Genomic DNA, 21,449 nt, shown 5'->3' on the forward strand with positions numbered 1-21,449 from the left:
AGTGAGCTGTATTATTTGTATTGTAAGGGGCTATCATGTCTTCTCTTAAGTCCAACCCTGAGACCTTACCTCAGTCAGGCTATTTTATACAGATCATTGAGAGTTTGTACTAATGAGAGTAAATTTATATCTAGTACTGAATTAGATATCAGCTTATATAGTAGAGAAATATGTTCAGACAATGAATTTCGAGTTTACAAGGACCATCTAAAGACAATAATAACTAGACGGCTGACAGTTAGTTACAATAAAATTTTTGACATCAACTGAGTTACGGAAAGTTGCATTCATGAATCAGTGCAGAATTTATCCAAATAGATATCGTAGTAAGATTCAATACACAGCTGACAAAATATCTTATACTTTACTAAAAATGTCATGTACGTTTGGTTGTGTATCTTGCTATGTACTTGTACAAAGATTGTAAATATGTACGTTCACTCAGTTGTTTAGAGAAATTCCAGGAGAAAATGTCACCCGAATATATAATGTATCTTAATAATGTTAATGTTGATATGTACAGACAGTGGCTGGTATGTCTTTAGGCAAAAAATGAAGAAAGCTGTGATAAAAGATTTTATGTTCGACAATGATTTCATCTCGTTTCTGAATTGATTATAGAGCATTGGAGCAGACAGAAGCAAGGTATGTCTGTATTATTCATCCCTCCTCTAGTGATGCTACACATGTTGTTTATTCTGAATCACCACAGACTGGGTGACACAGTGACGTCACAACAATCTCTACAGGATCTACACACTCTGCTGCTCTATGATGACGGGATCAATGTACCAGTCATTCAAAAAGATATTTCCTGGCAAATGTTGGGTATCTGTCAACAAATCTGTGGGGACTACGTGGGATCATTGCAGTCATATCAATGTTCATTACAACAAAAACCATTTCATAGAATTCAAGAGGCGACACTGCTAAGAATTCTCTTCCTCTTGGATTGATGTGATGTACAATAAAACATGGGCACAAATTGATAATTAGGATTAATATAACCATATCTAACGCAAGACATGAATAGAAAAAAAAATGTTAAACATAAAATTTTGGAATTGCATTTTACAATGTTTAACTTTCATGTTAAATGAATTTTACGATACCGTGGATCTTGTGAGAGTAAATTGTTTTCCCCTTTTTTTGTAGTGTAATGCAACATACATGTATGACATTTCCTTGCTTCACCAAATACATGTCAGAATATAAAATACCATTATAAAAACGGTCAAATGAAAAGTATTTTAAGTATTTTAAATGTGTTCATAATAGAATGTTTAAATAGTACAGCGATAGGGCCTAAAAATATCGATTAATTCAATTTAATCTTGTTTTCCCTTTCCACTTACACAAATTAATGTACATGTATTTCATGTTTTCTACCTGTATCTATTGACGTGTTCGTGAAGAAAAAATAAAACGCTTGCGACTCACTTGGACTCGTATAAGATTTAGATAAAACAATGGAAAAGTAATTGCAAAATTTCAATGCATAGACTATTGTAATCATGAACAGATATTCTATTCAATATTCCATTTAGAATAACAAATGCGTCGGTTATTGTACAACCCATCATGTATTTCTTTAAACAAATAAGGCTTAATATTAGAAATGTAAGTTTTCATATTTGTCATCTTCGGAAACTTAAATCAATACTCTTACCTGATCCTGATTTGAATTAAGAGAGTCGATGTCGCTCTTTGAAGAGAGAAATATCTGTGCACTTAGTTGTTTTGAATATATTCTATTGACAACATGTCAAATAGATTGGTAACAAGTTCCAAAAATTTATAAAATCCTCTCCCATTTTGTTGTTAGAAGTACAATTATATAGTAAAGTGTATCTTAAAACACTTACATAGTACAGTTTATCTTAACACAAGACCGTTCCGCCACACATAGAAGTTAACAAAGAGAATAATCTATTGCTGAAATATTAGAGTATGATTGACAGGCAGTTAATTTTCACATATGTTCACTTGAAAAATAATGATAAATATTTGTATTACATACCGCTGGTACAAAATTTAAAATTAAAACTGCTAAATGAATGATGAAATATGTCATACAAAAATATTCTTTGACTACTTAAAACTCAAAACACCAGAATTCTGATGCAAGAATGAAACAGTAAGAAATGCTTTTAGAATACATCCGGGTACATTAAATAACTATTGCTCAGAATTGGTCAAAACACATGGAATATTTAAAACCACGACTTTTTTATTGCAATTTCTGGAAAAAAGGCTGCCAGGAATGGAAACTCTTTGTCATTAAAAGCTAAGTAAGTCCTACCCGATTGCATATTTATGTGATGTATCTGTAATAAATTCAAGGTGTGAAATCTTCTTTAATATAGATTCTTTGAGAATAGACGCCTTTGAATATGTATCAAACAAACTTCAATAAGAGGACATTATCAATAGGTATATTGATATAATTAATTTAATTATCATACTAAAATTTAGAAGATAAATCATATTCACGGTGGTAATTGTTGTTGTTTTTTTCAAAAGAAATAAGTCAAATTTAGACCGAAAGTAGAAATCTAAAATATATATACATATTTAAAAAATTAGTCATTAAAAAAAATCCCTATTTATTTTTAGACACAGTTTGCAATTTTGTGACATACGCTGTACATCTTATCTAAAGTTAATAAGATTTCTCACAAATAAAAGAATTAAGATAGGAACATGGCCTATCATTCCACTTGGCAGTTTTCAGCAGATCAATACAGTCTCTGGTGTAAGCTGCTGATGGTTTACTGAGGCTTGGTTCGTTGGGAGACCAATAGGTAAAGATCATAGTCACATTGGAGTTATTCCAGCGATATTGACCTTCAACTTCAAGGTCATTTCCGCCTGTCCAGGCAGTACAGTCAGCAAATATGTCGGTAGGACAGTTGTCTACAACGATCATGTTATAACAAGGAATAAATTTAATAAAACACGGATAAAGTGACATACGCTACTAATAATTAGCCAATTACAGCGGAGTGAGGTCAGTCCCTGTGACTTTATATATGCATAGTACCAAAGAAATAAAAACAAATGTTATAGTTGTATGCGTCAATTATTCCAAATTTTGGTCGAGCGCCGACAAGCCATATCGGCCTTCATATAAATCGTCCTACTACTGTTATTATGAAAGATATATATTTAAGAATTCAGAATTTAAAAGAACATTGAATGTATTATGTCTATGCAAAATTTGGTTAGTATTGGTTGCGTGTTGAAAAAGTTATTAACATTGTCTACGACTTTTTGGACAACCCTCGTATATTGTAAAGATCCTTTGATTGATTGATTGATTGATTGATTGTATGCTGTTTAACGTCCCTCTCCAGAATATTTCACTGAAATGGAGACGTCACCATTGCCGGTTAAGAGCTGCAAATTTAGGCCTATGCTCGGCACTCAGGGCCTTTGAGCAGGGAGGGATCTTTATCGTGCCACACCTGCTGTGACACGGGGCCTCGGTTTATACGGTCTCATCCGAAGGACCACCCCATTTAGTCGCCTTTTACGACAAGCAAGGGGGTACTGAGGACCTATTCTAACCCGGATCCCCACGGGGCTTTGAATGATAAAACGTATAACAATATATGCTAAGAACGAAGCAAAATTATCACTCCATGGCACTTTGATATTTTCGTCTTCCAGTGTTCATGTAAACAAGTCCATAAAAACGGAGTGGGATGGGGTGACAAACATCTTATTACTTAAAATAAATAAAAATTGAGACCTAAGACGAGCAACAAAATACCAGTCTAGCAATGCTTAAACTTTTTACAAACTTAACAATATAACCACTTTGTTAAAAATATTTTTAAGTATAAATAATAATTAATTCTAAGATACAGTTGGCTTGTGTTAACCTATTCTATACGAAAACTTAGATTAAATTGTTACTTCACATGATAGCTGTTGCGCTAAATTTATATCAAAATGTCATGGAATAGAATCATCTTAAGAGGGCTGGACAGTTGTGGCCATTTTCAGACCATTTTGGTCTTAAGATGAAGGGCTTCATAAAAAGACATACAACAATGATTAAATAATAGCGAGCGCAGCAAGGCGGCGCGAAGCACCGCTCGCGTTTATCTCACCGCGTGAAAAAATTCCAAATTCCCAGTAATCCTTTGCGGTGCATAGCAACATAGTGGCTAAAACATAGCAACAACGTTCTTGAAAAAAAAATTACAAACAACGATTTAATGTAATCTCCATGCCACAAAACTATCGTTTGCGTTTAGAGTCAACAGGACTTTTTATTTGACGTCAAAGTCACGGCTCGGATATTTCCGATTTTGTAGGAAACTTCCGAAAAGTTCGGAATCTCGATCCCGATGCCTGGGAAGTGATTTCTTTTAATTCTTTTCTTCTTTTTTGATGAACTGAGGAAAGGTGGTGCATGTAAAAGCTTTGTAAAGGTTTTTGATAGTAAATACTTGCGCTCGCCCAACGGTCGCACCGTAGAACTTATTAAAATCTATTCAGCCTAAAATGTGCCGCTAAAAAGCCACTATCCCGTCAGTAAAATAATTATTCCAGACATTCGTATGAAACATTACCCGATATTTGGAATTTTATGCATACGTACCTACCGAGATTTTTCGTAATATCACAAATGACAAAATGTCCATCAAGACAAATATTATGTTAAGAAGTATCCAGCTCATTGCTCATTATCGTGTCATGAATGACATAGGAAAGGGCGTTAGGAAGACGTGTATGGCCAACTGTCTTCGAAAAGAAAATAATCGATGATAATTGTGCTGAAGTTGAAAAAATTGATACACTTCTCTGTAGATTTATTTATTTACTGTTAACCAACTTTTATTCGCGTGCGAGAAATATCAGAGAGTTCCTTTAACTCGCGATTATTAATCGCCGTGAAACATTCATTTTGCTTACGATTTGTAGATTGATTGATTGATTGATTGTATACTTTTTAGCGTCCCTCTCCAGAATATTTCACTGATATGGAGACGTCACCATTGCCGGTGAAGGGCTGCAAATTTAGGCCTATGCTCGGCACTTATGGCCTTCGAGCAGGGAGGGGTCTTTATCGTGCCACACCTGCTGTGACACGGGGCCTCGGTTTATACGGTCTCATCCGAAGGACCGCCCCATTTAGTCGCCTTTTACGACAAGCAAGGGGGTACTGAGGACCTATTCTAACCCGGAACCCCACGGGGTAACGATTTGTAGAGAATGTTCCTCACGATTTGTAGAGAATGTTTCCTCGGTCGCAGAAATTAATCGTTGCGGAATGATTTTAAACTTACCAATCGCAAATAAAATATGATGCGGATAATAATTGGTTTACAGTATTGAGATTAAATAGAAGAAAAATACCTGAATTGTTATTATTATTCTAAAATATTATCTCGAAAGATTTAAATGTATACACGAGAATGAAATTCATCCATGCAGAAAGAACCACGAACGATAGTATTGTTCTCCCGCCTACCTCTAAGTCAATTCTCAAAAGTTAACATATTCGAATGATTTTCAAAATTTTTATAGATATTTATATGAATTTTAATAAAACATTATTTGTTTGGGATACCAAAGAGAGATAACTCTATAATTTTGGTAAAACTTGAGTTTTTCACTATATAAATCATTATTAAATGATTAGGAATTTTGGTGCTCTCTGATTGGTCTAGACGCCATTTACTGGTGTGTACCTCAGAGTGAGTTCACCTCAAATGACGTTCTGGGAGGTTTATTCGGGTTTTCCCTCTCGACCAACCATAGATTTACTTACAGCTTTTTCGACCAATCAGATTGAGTGTTTCAAAGCATGTGTCGGTGTGAATGTAAACAACCAAGGAGATTACGAACTTTTGAAAGTAAGTGGTTGAGTATTTATTGTTTATTAATATTGTTTTTAACTTTTTAACTAATATTTGTTTAGCTGTTGAAGTATATCAACATGTAAAAAGTGTAATTACACTTTACATTATGGATGTTTATATTTGATGGAGACAAGAATGAAAGAGTCAGCAGTGTTGTAAAATTCCTCATCATTTAATAAAACGGTTATTGACTTTTGAATTCGGTCTACTCGTGACTATACAGACCTGGTCAGGTATTGGTTAACCTCGGCCTTCGGCCTCGGTCAACCAATACCTGACCAGGTCTGTATAGTCACGAGTAGACCTCATCAAAAGTCAATAATTGTATAATGGAAAACGGAAAATATTTTTAAAACATCTTTCTCCAGCGTGAAACAAACATTCCTTTTTACATGTTATATGGACTGTCATTTTACAAATTTATGCCAACGCGTTTTGTGTTTCACGGGGGGGGGGGGACATATGTTTATAGACAAAAACGATAAAATGCTGATTTTTCAACAATTTTAAAGCTATTTACAACTAAATAATTGTATTTTATTAATTTATATATGTTTTATTTATTTGCGTAAAACATATGAAAAGATATGAGATACATTTTGTCATATTTAAAACTATTTCAAAATATGGTGATTCTTTAAAGTTCGATTTCACTAGAAAATATCGTCTACCCCCCTTTTTTCGAGAGCTGAAATTAATGATAATTTACTATCTAGCGCTGGAATTAAAATGATTAATCAATTACCATAGAAGTGTTCTTTGTATTAAACAAAGATTTAATGACCAAATTGCCATTAAAATTGAATATAATGGGTGCAAAATGTAGGCGGGAATCAAGAGTTAGAGTACGTAGTTCTTTATGCGTAGTTCTGCAATAATAAATAAAATTCATTAGTAATCTACAAAACCACTTACTTTTTCGAAGAAACGCCTTAGCGAGCCAGTTTGATTCCTCCATGTTGTCAATGACCACCAGATGAGAGCACATGTCTTCACATTCCGCCTTGTGGAAAAAAAGTTTTTTGTCAAATTCGCTGATGTTTAAAAGCTTTAAACAACGTAGTTTAAAGTCAACATTTACTAACTTCTTGGATTCTTAACGTGATTTAGTTTTGGCAATTTGTTTTATCATCTAGTTGTATTTTGACTAAATTATTATATTTTATAAATTATCAAGGCCTATTTATGTAGGCCTCTCTGATGCCTAGCTGAACCTACTTTCGTTATAGTAACCTACTTTCGTTATAGTAACCTACTTTCGATATATTACTGGTTTTGTGTTTTACTCCCTCTTTACAGAATTCTAACTTTATCTTATTTTATCAATCACTGTTTGTTATCTCCACATATTTCAGTTTAAGAGAATCAACTGGATTCAAATTAAATTGGATTCCGCTGACCCAATAACTTCCTCTACCTTGATGACCGAGCTACCTTGACGGTTCGTATAAAAGGTGAAATCAGTACTGTTTACAAGTGAATTTCATCCCCCGGTTCATTTTCGCAACTTTCGCCCTACATTTGGTTGAGCAAATTTGAAACGGGATTTATTTTTAAAAGATGTAAAATTTCTTAAACAGAACATTAACGGGGCAAATTTATCATGAGGGCAAATATTGTTTGCACGTGTGAATTAGCAAAAAGAAAGTGGAACGAAAAACAGACGTATACAGTACTGCTACATAAAGCTGTATCGAAGATAATTTGACGAATAGAAAAAAAAAAGGAGTCATCTCCGTCGACATAAGTTGACAGTCGGTTAGTCTTTAAAATTTTAAAGAATGAGATATGGCAAATTATTTTATTTACGGTTTTTTTTTTTTGGTTAACATATGTACATGAAAATAGGAAATGTTACTTTTTTAATAAGATATACCAATTTTATAATTTAAAAAAAGACCGTCTAAAAAGATCACAACTTGTACTGTGGCGAATTTATACAGGCATTGGGCAGGGGTTTTCTAACACCTTATATAAATGTTTTAGCTGAAAAATCATCATCATTCGAATATACAAATCAGAAGTAAATGTCATATATTTATTTAGAAACAGAAATACTTCTTTTACCGTATACATATATAATTTGAAATTTGATATATTTTGTTGATATATATGACAATATTTCCTACTATGTACGGGAAATCATTTTAGGCAATTGAAAATTAGGGGTAGATGCAAAATATGGAGATAAGGAACAGTATTCAAGATCAAAAGTCCATAAAACAATACAAAACAGGAGCAGAGCAAACACGGTAGACAAATGCATATAGATCTACACTCATCTTTTCTTGTAACATCGTTAAAATGAAATATTATTCTTTACATAAAAGGGTAAATATACAATGCAATATTTCCTATTCCTATTCGGTAAGTTTTTGACCAATCAAATCGTGAGAATAACGACGTATAAAACTTACCTTAGCTTCCGCCCACGTGACCTCCGTCTGACCTTTCAAGTAACAATGGTGGTTGTATTCAGTCCATGGCGGCTTACAGCCTGTTAATGTTATTTTAATTGTTACATATAACACTTCACATTAATCAGTGAGTTCATTTTAATTGTTACTTATAACACTTCTCATTCATCAGTAGAGTAATGAATTTATCATAGATATTCTTAACCTGTAAATTGTATTTAGTATATGGTAAAGCGTTTGAACAAAGAGTTTATACTGTCCGTTATTTGAATATATATCATAGGCAATTTCGCCACATATGATACGCATTTGCATAACTTTTCATATGAGGATCGTATATGTATCATATGTGAATCAAATGTGTTACTTCATATGGTTCACATATAGTGCCCTTTTTATGATTCGCATATGGTACCAATCATATGATTATTACAAGGAGCACACGGTGGGTGTGACTGGTCGGCAGGAGATGCTCACTACTCCATGGCACCTGATCCCACCTCTGATGTTTCGAAGGCTCGTCTTTGCTCTGCTCCTACTTTGCATTGCTTTTATGGATTTTAATATTGAATACTGATCATTATCGCCATATCCCTCTTAAATAAGATTCACATATATGGATCATATGTGTCGAAGTTGCCTGTGTAATTTTGATATTCGGTACAGTTTGTGAGTTTGTTATCGGATTGTCTATTTAATGACCTACAAACGAGGAGATGATTGTATATCAACACTCATATAGTATGGAAACATGTATTTATGTTACCGTTGTCTTATTTAACCTGTTATTTAAACCCATGCTTATTTGAAATGATCATATTATAAAACTATTAATATGCGTTATATGCTCGCATATAAAATTATAGTTCTGTTATTCGCTTTTTAATCGCTAGATCTTAATTTTTTTGCCTAATTTTGCGAGATTATCTGCTTTTATTCTTGCATATATTTATAATAGAAGGTGTTTTTTTTTTTACCCCCAAAAACACATATGTCACAAACGTTTTCTTTCATTAACTTTCAGATTTCATCAATTGTAGGGAAAGAATTTATCTTTATATGGTTGACTCATCAAAAAGTAATACATTGTACCTATAATGAAAACAAATTAATACCGTTTAGTTGCTCTTAAACTCAATTTAAATTAATATGTGAACCTACATTGAATTTCAATTGAAGAGGTGTAATTTTTCACTATTTCATAAATATCTTTAAGCAATATGAGCTGCAACTTTGATGTTGGGATTTATTGTTGCAAAATTGCAAATACTTATTCGAATGGCAGAAAAAATAATGTTTATAAACTTCTGTTGTTCATATTTGCCATGTATATGTAAAAGGTATTTATGAGCTTTGATTGAATCAAAATTGCATTATTGTCGTCTTGTCAATAATGATTCCTTATATAATGCTGTATATTCGATTGCAAAGAAGTTTTTCTTCAGAAAAAAATTTAATGCTTTATTTTAGTCTAATTGACCAAACAGGATTAAATTACATACAAATTTATCATAATAACACATTTTAATCACAAAATAAAATCTTCCAAAATGCAGCTCATATTGCTTTAATTATTACACCATTATCAAATTCTTCATCTGCTGTTAATCTTTAATAAAAAAAAAAATCAAAAAAAAAATATCAAAGTGATATTATCATTTTCTCTAAGCGAAAATTGTTTTGATTATTTTTCTAAAAAGATACCTTTTGTAAAATTAATTTAATTTATTTATGAAAAAACATTAAAATTATGAGAAAATATTTTTATAAATGACATATTGATCATGATGTTAACAGCCTGTCTTAAAATAGTATATTTGATAAGTTCTGTTGTAAATATAAAGGCGTTGTCAATTAATGAAAAGTTTTATTAAGTCAAATGCTACCAGGCGATCTCTGTACAATTTTAAGAAGGATATGGAGAAAACGAACAATATTGAATCTCAAAGTCCATAATACACAATTAGAGCAGAGCAAACACGGACCTCCGAAACATCAGATGTGGAATCAGGTGCCATGGAGGAATTCAGCATCCCCTGCTGACTGGTAACACCCGCCGTGTGCTCCTTGTCATGGTCAGGAAATAATGGAAAAATCCATCGTCAATTTAGTGTATAAATAATAATGGACTAATAATTGGTATGAAAAACATCAGTCAGCATTTGACTCATTATGTACACAGAATATATAAATAATATGCTTACTTACTTTTACGGAAGTGAACAAAGTCTAAACCTGTCTGTGGAGTTTGGTCGGTGTAGGAGTTGTCTTCCCTTTCTGAGAAAAATAATTGTAGACATTGCCTGTTCAATGAATTGTAAAGAAATTCCACACAAAACTGGTTTTCTGTACATAAAACACAACACCTAAAGAGGTTTTTAGCTTCAGAGAGAGAATAGGTTCGGGAGGAATTTGATTTTCCGTAAACTGTAAGATAATGCACAAATCTTTTCTCGCATCCACCTTCAACAAAATTTATAATGAGAGTTAGAAAATACACTTTTGAAAAGTACTCCATGAATATTAAATTACTAAATGGTTTCTGAATCTTACACATATGTATTATCCGCATGGAAATTAATAAAGACAGAATCTGTTTTGATGCGTATAAATGAAGAGTGTACTTTATCGAAGTACTGATAAATTAAAGTTGACATTTTTCAAATGGTCGGTGGTCTTTAATGCATTTTCCGTAGGAAAATGTTTGGATTGAAATATCTTATGATATACTCAAACAATTCCTACTTTACCCCATTAATATTTTGGGAAAATCAATTAACCTCCGTATGCTTCCACGTCACTCCATTAAACTTCTGATGTTTTATTGGTCAGTATTTGCTCCACTACTAAATCTGTATTGTTTATAGACTTACGACTTTTCAACTTTATGCACAACCACTCCCCACGATCAATTAACACCCAGGCAATTTTATATCTGTTTTTTCAATAAAAATAAAGATTCACTTACCTTGTCTTTAGTCATTTGTTAAATTGTTTTGCTAAAAAGAAATCTTATTATAAATACAAGTATTCTGAAGTTGACAAAAAAGATGCGTAAATTCTGGAAACCAGTATCTATAGAATATATTTCTGGAGACGTGGTCGTCCAACAATTTATTGGAACCACAGGTACCAATTGCGTCTCTGTTATTAGCAGATTTTTTTTTGTATTTATATGAAGCAGAATTTGTCCAAAATCTTTTTTTTTTAAGAAAAAAAACTTGCTGTGGCCTTCATCTCGACTCTATCAACGAAGGTATTGTTAATCAACAATGACAATTTCCATTCTTCTCTCGATACGATATATCCTGGTGAGCTTGAATAAAAGATACCACAGAGTCTGACACATCTGTTTCATACTTGGATATTTTACTAGAAAAAGATGTTAATTGTAACCTAACCGCTAACTTCTATGGTAAACGTGATAATTTTAACTTTTCTATCGTTAATTTCCCTTACTTATGCAGCAATATACCTTTATCACCTGCATACAAAGTTTATATATCTCAATTGATTCGATACACAAGAACATGCTCTACGTATAATCAATTTCTAAAACGCGATAAATTATTGACAAACAACTTGATAAATTAAGACTATCAGCAGTCTCGTAAAATGTCATCATTTTGTAAGTTCAATGGTAGATAGAATGACCTTGTCAGAAAATAAAATTATCATTCAATTTGAGTCAAATGCTGATTGACGTTTTTCATACTAATTGGTTAGACCATTTTTATATGATGAATTGACGACGGAATTTCCCGTTTTTATTCCTCCATAGTACCTGATCCCACCTTTGATGTTTTAGAGGTCCGTGTTTATTCTTGTCTTATTTTGTATTGTTTTTGGACTTTTAAATCTTGAATTATGTTCTTAAACTTTATATGCTTCATTAAAACTTATGAGCCTGACTGCCGTTTAAAATCCACCTATTTCACATTAAATTAAGACGTTTTACATTTATGAACTTAAAATGAAAAGCAAAACATAATTTTTGAAAATCAAAATGCTGATTTCATTTACTCTCTAAACAAATCAATATACATTAATAATTCTCTTTAATCATACTACTGTAACATTATAATTAAACCGCCTATATTATCAGAACAAAATGCTATTTTATATAATAGCTTTAGGTAAAAATATGCCTATTTAAAAAATTTATTACAACTTCTGTTGTTTAATAGCTATTTAAGTTTTTCTGCGACCTATTGTAATCTCGCTGGTCTTTTACTTCGAGTTCAAAGAGAATCAGCTTATATTATCTACTCCGGAATAAAAATGAATAATTCTACAGGTGAAATGGTGTCAAAATATCTGAAACTGGACTTAAAGTCTAGAGCAAAAACATTTTACATTGAATTGTTTTGAAAGGAAAAATTATACATATACCTTTAATAAATTTGAAAATAATTTGCTAATAACGCAATATTTTCACTCAAATTAAGATGCAAACGCTTACTGACGAAAAGCTGCAAATTGATGCCACCACCACCTTTACATTATGTATTTGTATATATGAGCATAATGTTAAATTATTTATTTACCACTACTAAACGTATTTCTCGGGGAGGGAAATGCTGGTCAACACGACATTTTTTCCTTCATCTTTTTTTTAATTTTCTTTTTTTATTATTAAGATACTGAGGACGCTCAGTTAAACTCAATATTTACCGAAATTTTACGGATATCAGAATTCACAAACTTGACGAAGAGCTCTGTAAATAATTATACTGAAAACATTTAAAATGACTGTGTGTACATACACCAACATAATAAATCGATGTTTTAGATGAGGGATTTTCCAGAAGTTAAATATATACTTCTTTTTTTTAGATTTAATCATTTAAATATCAATAAGAGTACATAGAGAACAACTAATAATATTACAATCCGAAAGTATAGGAAAGGGGATTAATCATATTAGTTCCCCTTTCCGTAAAAAAAAACAGGTTTGTCTATTTTTTTATCATATTTTATTAATGATTTTAAATGGTAAATATTTGAATTTCCTTGAACCTTTTGAATCTTACATCTTTATCGCTGAGCATTAGTTAATAAAATTATTATGATTCCGCTTTACACATTACTTGTTTATAAACTTTAGTGTTATTCTGAACAAAACAAGTAATGCCCAAATCATTATTATGTTATAAAAGTTAAAAGCTTCCTATAAGCTATTTCGTGTCGTAGGGAAATTTGATGTCAATTAAGAAGCAATTATTGATAGACGCCAATATAGCATGTTTCATCTACCGATTTTTAAATTCATAAATTCTTTCTCGTTGTTTATTTCTACGGTATGCTCTAGTTTTACAAATTATGATACATGTTATAAGTTACATGTAAGAAGAGTCAATGTAAATTACGATTTGAAAAAATGGCCCGATTCAATTCTTTTTTAATCTTCAGGAAACTATTGTTTTAGCAATCTGGAGAACAAATTTGAAAAATTCTTAATTAATGTTAAAATTTTTAGGGGGAAAATTCCAACGACCAACCTGTCACGGTAGTTCAGTGGGTATAGAGTTCTCGTTCTCTGATTAAAGCGTTTGCTCAAATCTCGGCCACGACTGACCCAAGTCGATACAAAGCTTAAGGCTGTAAGTGTTTGGTACTTTGAAGTAACAGTTCCAGTCCTTGGGACCATAAAACATAGATTTAGCTCACTTTTGATTTCTGTCTTACTTTTCCACTATATATTCCTTTGAAATAAGTGAGACTTAGATCCAAAGTAAGGTCAATTAAGATTTATGGCCCCAAGCCAGATCTTTTGAATACGAATTTAAGAACAGGGGTTCTTTGTCACGATTAAGATTTCCTAATGTCCAATGGTCCTGTGTGCCGAGTGAAGGTCTACAATTGTACATGTGAATCCCTTCATTGGTACATGTATATACTGACGTTTCTATATGTAGGAAACATTTGTGAACTTAACGGCCATGTAAAACAACATTCAGTAACTTTTTTAAAGATATAACTCCTTGTTCCCTATTCACCAGCAACCAATAGCAATTAAGAAAATAATTAATCTTAATCAAAACATGTGTTATAAACAGGAAAGCTATACCAATGTTTAAGCCATACTGACTGACCCTAGTAAATGTTTAATTTTATCAGTACATTTGCCTTCACATTTTTTCTTTATTTTTTTTCAAAAATAATTATTTATAGAAAACATTTCCATGTATTTATACTTTTTCTGTTTTCAAATTCATGTATTTTTATAACCACTATAAAGCTCAGTAAATCTTTTTGCAAGAATTAGATGCATTGTTTTAGTCTAGTTGAAGGTTTCATTTAATCCTCGAGATTTTTGTAAATTTTTAACTTGAATCAAATACAAGAATTTTATAACCCTAAAGAGGTTGAAACCTATGTCAATTCGATTTTTTATGGATTTAATACATATATATAATTCGTAACATTTTTTATGAAAAATATATCTTTATCTGGCTGTCTCTTTATAAATCTAAGAGCTATAAAATTTTATACAATTATCTCAAAGTCGATTGGCGCCTTAATTTTTTTCGATAAAATATGACCTGTTTTCTATTTTTCAGATCTTTGCTATTTTAATTTTTTTAAACAATACCTTGGAATGGATCACATATCTTGACTCTCGGAGGTGGTCTATGTAGGACTTTGTCGTGAGATAGGGAGTCCTACAGAAGTGAGGATCAGAAGAGAAGTGATGGACACTATGGAGTTTGTGAATAAACCTCTCTTTATCCTGAGGGGTTATGGCAGAATGAGGAGTGGGAGTACACGTGAGGGATTCAGAATAAAAACCTCAGATGAAGACTTTATGTTATGGAAAACGAACCACAAGGCAATCTGCGATCCCTCTCAGATCAGTCTCTACGTATACCACAACACACTGTGATGCTGATGGAGTGTGATGATCTACCGCAAGGGTTCAGCAGACTTAAATTGATGAGTCCATCATGCTATCCAACAATTATATCCTCACGTGTGCTCATCAGTGGAGAAGTTTACATTTCAAGTACATTATTCCGCAATAATTATTTCCAAGTTTCCAGGTCCAGATCAGCCCAAATGGCTTCTTCTTTCAATCATGGCCCTTGTTCTTCAACTAAAATCCAAAATGAAGAAGCAGATTTTGCTTTTTGTTTATGGTCTAATCACTGGCCAACAATAGCACTGCCATGGATACAAAGATGTCGTCAACAAGGTTGGCCCTCAGAGATTGTTCTTTCAAAAATATTAAACGCAGGATTCCATGTTGTTCCTATCGGTAGTACACCTGAAAATGGAAACGAATGGAGAATCTCATTCTCTATAGCGGAACAGATACTTGTGTATGCAATGAATCACTGTCAGTTTTTGTGTTATGGTCTCTTAAAATTTTTTCTCAAAGACGTTATTAATCAGCAAAATAATTCATCAGTTTTATGCTCATATTTCATGAAAACTGTTGTATTTTGGTTACTTCAGGGTGGTCATTTCTTGACTTGGTCACCCGATAACTTGTTGTCTTGTTTCTGGGAATGTTTTAAATTATTAATACACTGGGTACGTATTGGAGAATGTCCAAACTTTTTTATTCCACAAAACAACATGTTTAGAGTGAAAGTCACTGGTTTTGTACAAACGTCATTGTTCTGTCAGTTGTATGACTTATACTGTAAAGGGATATCATGCCTTCTACTAAGTGAAACCTTAAGACCTTACCTCAGTTTTCCGATCTTATACAGATCAATGTCTAGTGTTTTTACAGACGAGAGCAGCATCATATCTAGCACCGAATTGGATATCAGCTTGTTTAAAGAACTATACATTGACAATGATGTTGGTCGTTTTCGGGAATTCCGAGCTTACACGGAACATCTAAAGACAATACTTGTTCGCAATATGACACCATATCATGTAGTTACATTACAACATCTAACAACATGTGTATTACGGAACATGGATTTCCTGATTCAAAGTAGTATTCATCCAAAAAAATATCGCAACAAGATTCAATACAAAAGTAAAAAAGTATCAAATAGATTGATTAAAGTGTCAAGCACGTTTGGTTATGTGTCAGATATTTTGTATTTTGCTATGTACTGGTACAGAGATTGTAGATATGAACACTCACTAATTATTTTACAGAAAGCACAGGAGAGAATGTCACGACCATATATTATATATGGTTATAACGTCAATATAGATATGTACAGACAGTGCATGACTGGGATACCTCTGGGTAGAAGAATGAGAAGTGCTGTTATGAAGGACATTGTGTTAAATAAGAACACTTACATTAATGAACTAGTGATGGAACAATTCAATAACAAGTATGGCAGGCCTGTATTATTGATCCCACCTCTAGTGATGTTACACATGTTGTTTATACTGAATCACCACAGACTGGGTGACACAGTCAGGTCACAACAATCTCTACAGGATCTACAGACCCTGCTGCTCTATGATGACAGGGTTAATGTACCTACTCTCCTCAGAGATATTTCATGGCAAATCCTGGGAATATGTCAACAAATCTGTGGGGACTATGTAGGGTCACTGCAGTCCTATCAATGTTCATTACAACAAAAACCAACTCATTTTATTCAGGAAGTGACATTGTTCAGAATGAACTCACTTCTTAATTACACCGCTGCATGATGTTTGTATATCAGAACAACGGCTAACAGATCACACTTAGAATTGTACTTGATTGACACTGTAATTGTCAATTTTTCTTTTTGTTGTTTTCACCTATTTTCGTAATTGTTACATTGATAATATATCCATGTCCCTAAATACGTTTACATTGAATGCGAGTGTTGTACACGTTATTTCATGCTTGCAGATTTTCATTACATATAACATTATAAAAATGTTATTGAAAGAACTCTTCATTTTTATTATTTAGTACGTGGCCTTTTAACTTTACTGGAAATGAAGTCTTTTATTTTCAAGATACGTACGTTGGTTGTTTGTAAACTTCATGTCAATCTTAGAAAAGTTTGTTATGATACTCATTCGATATTTAAATTAAGCGCAACATAATAAGTAAAAATATTTATTTTGTTAATGTTTTAAGTTCCATTCCATTTATTTTTATTTTGTGCTTTATTTGTTTATTTTATTTTATAAGCTACACCATGTTTAACTAGTTATTTTATCGAAGATTAATATTTTTTCGGCATTAAAATTATTTTTCTTCTTTTTTTGACAAGATTCAATAAAAAAAGTTACTGATTTATAATAATTGCATCATATAGATAGTTAATTATTTATTACATATTTCCTTATTGCTTATAAATTAATTAAGTGTTGGCATGTAGGAAATAACAGTTAGTGCTGATTTAACAGTCGCAAAATCTGTTTTATCGGTGACTCATTCACAGACTTAACGAAATCAACAAAACAAAACAAAAGAGATGTTATTTCAGGTTCAAGCTTAATGCAATCATTCCATTCTATTCGATTATAATGTCATATTTTGCTGAGTTTTGATGCATGAAATACACCAGATGTTTTATAATTTTACATTGTTCTATTATGAATTAAAATAAAAATCTATCTGTCGTTTAATTGTTTGATTAACTGCCTACAATATCAATGTATTCGCCAATCAAAATGTATTAACAATGCGGTTGCATAAAAACTATATTATGCGCATGTATCCATGCAGCTATCTGAAGCAGAATGTTACAATGGATCATATTTGTACATAACACCAGGTGTTAGTGAACTCTGCGGTTATCATTTACATCAGTCTCCTGCTTATTTTTAGAGATCTGACTCTGATACAAGTTACCCCTGCTTTTCAGTATTTACTGAATAAATATTGTTTAAACCCCTACTTTTGTCTATTGATGATATCTAAAGAAACGGGTCATTTAGACGGTTATTTTATGTTTTGATCAACCGTATATGAAATATCGAAATAGCAAGCCTTTAACACGGGGATCATTTTGATCATTTAGTTACAAAGGTGGGCAATTTGACAATGACAATTTATTTTTAAAGTCGTCAATTTTGGTATACTCATTGCAATTGTTCATGTTATTAATACTGGTATCATCTGAAAATAAAATCGAAGTAAAACTTGATTATTCTGAAGATTTGATACCATATTCATACAGCATTCATTTGAAATTTCAGTGAACATAAATTAAGTAAAATTCTTGCATTGATTAATTAGTGTCAACGACCAAGCATCGCAAACAATACTATCAATTTAATTTCTTATTAGTCTTGTTGCTTCTATATATGAGAAGAATTTCTTGCTGCTAAATACACGTAGAATTGAAAGTAGCCAATAAAGCTGGTTTATATACATTAAGTTCATTTAATCCATTTTTTAAATTCTAAACCTTTATGTAGAAATTAATCGGAAAAAACCCAAGTTCCTTATTTATTGTATAACCTCAATATCTCGATTACCTTGATATGTGAACATTTTGGGTCTCATTTAGTTTAATGGACATCATTATCATTAAATAATGGACATTTCATACTTTTAAATTGGATGTTGACAATGTTTCAATGCACATGATTATTTTTTTTTAAATATAGTTTATAGGAATCCGTACCATTTCTCCCCAGTACCTGTTCTATCTAGGTCATTTCCGCCCAAGTCATTTCTCCCCTAGGCCATTTCTCTCCGCAACCTATAGCAAGGTCAATTTACTTCAACATAAATTTGTATAAAAATAAGTTGAATTTAGAAAAGATTTTATTAATTACTATCATTATTGAATTAACATTAACTTTTATATTTAATTATTATATTTCATTTCATTTCGTTCCTTTATTAAGTTATTCATTCACATATTATTTATTTATTTATGACTTCACATCTTAATTGTTTATTTATTATTTCATTAATTGATTTCTTTAATTTATTCCTTTATTTGTTTTTTAATTAAATACTTTAAACTACCTTTTTGAAAGAACAGATATACATATATGATTTATTTATTTATTCATTTCATTCATCCTTTCTCCTTATGACATATGGTTAATCACTTTAAAGGCTATAATATAACTTTTGTATTTTACGGAAGCGTATTGCTGCCACTTGAAAAAATATTATAAGTCGTACGTACGAGATAATAAGTCGTACGTACGAGATACTAAGTCGTACGAACGAGAAACATTGTGGCACGTACGACATAATAAGTCGAACGTACATCATAATAAGTCGTACGAACGAGATAATATGTCGTACGTACGACATAATAAGTCGTACGTACGAGATACTAAGCCGTACCTGCGACATAATAAGTCGTACGTACGAGATCCTAAGTCGTACGAACGAGATAATATGTCGCACGAACGAGATTCTCAGAACGTAGCTGCAGAACTTCTTAAGAATGACTCTTTGATAATTCGTAAAATTGACGGTATATACGAGTGTTATTTGAAAACTTCGTGGACTTCTGTCATATCTTTTTAATTTCATGCCATGTGTTATCCAAATTTGGAAGAAATTTTTGAAAAGTAAAATCAATCCAAATGATTTGTATTACTTTTTAAAATACCGGTATCACGATTTATTCAAAACTGATCCAGATTTAAATATGCGCAATTCGGACAGCGGAGCAAGTCAAAATTTACAAAAGTTACAAATAACACACTACATAATGGCTTTCTGTTAAAGGGAGCTAAAAACGAAAAACAGAAATTCAATTTTAGAATTGTTACATCGATTCGCATTCCAAAGCAAGACTTTATATTTTGTTTTGATGAAAAGAAATCGACTTGAGAAGATAGGTAGTCCTCATTAAAAACGACAAAAATTAAGCCTTTTAGAACGTCAGGGAGCAGTAGATGCCGATGCAATTTTGTGTTTTACTCTGGAAAAACCCTGACTAAACTCTAAAAATGTTTGAGAAATAAAAAAAAGTCACAAACGAGTTGTGCATGTGTGCACAAAAAGCAGTAGCAGTATTTGAGTGAAATAGTCTCAATCGGACGAGGACATTCTGTGAAGAGACAGTTTTATTTTTAAAATCTGAGTAAAAACTTTTAAAAATTGGAACGTGAAAGAAAGACATGGGCACTTCAGAGTTGCTATTCTGTGAAAAAAGAGTAGGTACTAAAAGAAATTGAAACCTTAACAAACGAAATTATACAGAGAGACAATTTCTTAATAACAAGAGGCCAATTGGGCACATTGCTTACCCGAGAAGCTTAGGCCATGCTCTTCTTAACCAGATTTTCCCTTGTAATACCTATTGTGGTCCGATCCAACCCCTAGCGGTCATGATTTGAACAATTTAGGATTTATACACAACCCCCAGTAACCTGCCATCTAAGTTTAAGTTTTTTCTGGCCCAGTTGTTATTGAGAAGATTTTCCCATATATTTTAGCTCACCTAAACCGAAGGCCCAAGTGTGCTTTCCAGATCAAAATGTGTCCGTTGTCTGTGATCGTTGTCGTAATCGTTGTTGTCGTCGTTAAATTTCCATGTTTTCGACTTTTTCTCAAGAACGACTGGGCCAATTTTAACCAAGCTTGAGTGTTCTTAGGTAAAGGGGATTCAAGTGTGTTCAAATGAAGGGCCACACCCTTATTCAAGGGGAGATTATTTGGATTATCAAGAATCACTGTGCCAGGAAAGATGTTATTTATATGGAACCATCCTCAGGTAGTGTAGATTCAACTTCGTTTAAATCCTGACCCCCGGTGTTAGAATTGGCCCACTATTTTCGATCAAAGTTTTACATAGAAATATAAAGGAAAATTCTTTTTAAATCTTCACAAGAACCACTGTGCCAGGAAGTGTAGATTCCGGTTTTTTTTCAAATCATGACCCCCGGGGGTAGACTAGGGCCATAATGGCCGATAAAAGTTAAACATAGGAATATATAGGAAAATTCTTTAAAAATCCTCTTCTCAAGAACTATTAGGACAGGAGAGATGAAACTCATGTTGAATCACCCTCAGAATAGCAAAGGCATGAATAATCATACTTATATGGAATCATCTTCAGGTAATGTAGATTCAAGTTTGTTCAAATCATGAGCTTTAGGGGAGGGCGGGGCCAAACTGGCAGATCAGAATTTTACAAAGAAATATAAAGGGAAATTTTTAAAAATCTCCTCAAGAATAGCAAAGGCAAGAATGATTTTATTTATATGGAAGCATCCTCTCTTAGTGAAGATTCAGGTTTGTTGAAATCATGACCCC

At 32.3% G+C, this 21,449-nt stretch overlaps 2 protein-coding genes across 2 annotated transcripts; one reads left to right on the plus strand and one right to left on the minus strand.

Moving 5' to 3' along the window:
- Nucleotides 1-2,636: 2,636 nt before the first annotated feature.
- LOC134281831 (hepatic lectin-like) lies at nt 2,637-11,276 on the minus strand. The gene is made up of 6 exons (XM_062764270.1): nt 11,262-11,276; nt 10,660-10,756; nt 10,502-10,570; nt 8,294-8,373; nt 6,792-6,879; nt 2,637-2,916 (listed from the first exon to the last, which is right to left on the minus strand). The coding sequence occupies exons 1-6, from the start codon at nt 11,274-11,276 to the stop codon at nt 2,663-2,665; spliced, it is 603 nt and encodes a 200-aa protein (XP_062620254.1). The 3' UTR covers nt 2,637-2,662.
- A 3,632-nt stretch (nt 11,277-14,908) lies between these two features.
- LOC134281832 (uncharacterized) lies at nt 14,909-16,927 on the plus strand. Its single transcript, XM_062764271.1, has one exon. It carries the CDS (start codon nt 15,107-15,109, stop codon nt 16,925-16,927), a length of 1,821 nt encoding a protein of 606 aa, XP_062620255.1. The 5' UTR covers nt 14,909-15,106.
- The last annotated feature ends 4,522 nt before the right edge of the window (nt 16,928-21,449 follow it).

The sequence above is a fragment of the Saccostrea cucullata genome, unplaced genomic scaffold (genome assembly GCF_032062105.1).
Source record: "Saccostrea cucullata isolate Sc308-1 unplaced genomic scaffold, CSIRO_AGI_Scuc_v1 ctg5622, whole genome shotgun sequence".
Lineage (NCBI taxonomy): Eukaryota > Metazoa > Mollusca > Bivalvia > Ostreida > Ostreidae > Saccostrea > Saccostrea cuccullata.

Excerpts from the sequence above, each read along its gene's own strand:
- LOC134281831 (XM_062764270.1), bottom strand. Across the intron at positions 8,374-10,501 it reads CTTTGTTCACTTCCGTAAAA|GCTGTAAGCCGCCATGGACT; the intron begins GTAAGTAAGCAT and ends TAACATTAACAG. Across the intron at positions 6,880-8,293 it reads TCACGTGGGCGGAAGCTAAG|GCGGAATGTGAAGACATGTG; the intron begins GTAAGTTTTATA and ends TTTTTCCACAAG.
- LOC134281832 (XM_062764271.1), top strand. The coding sequence starts at position 15,107 with ATGGAAAACGAACCACAAGGCAATCTGCGATCCCTCTCAGATCAGTCT.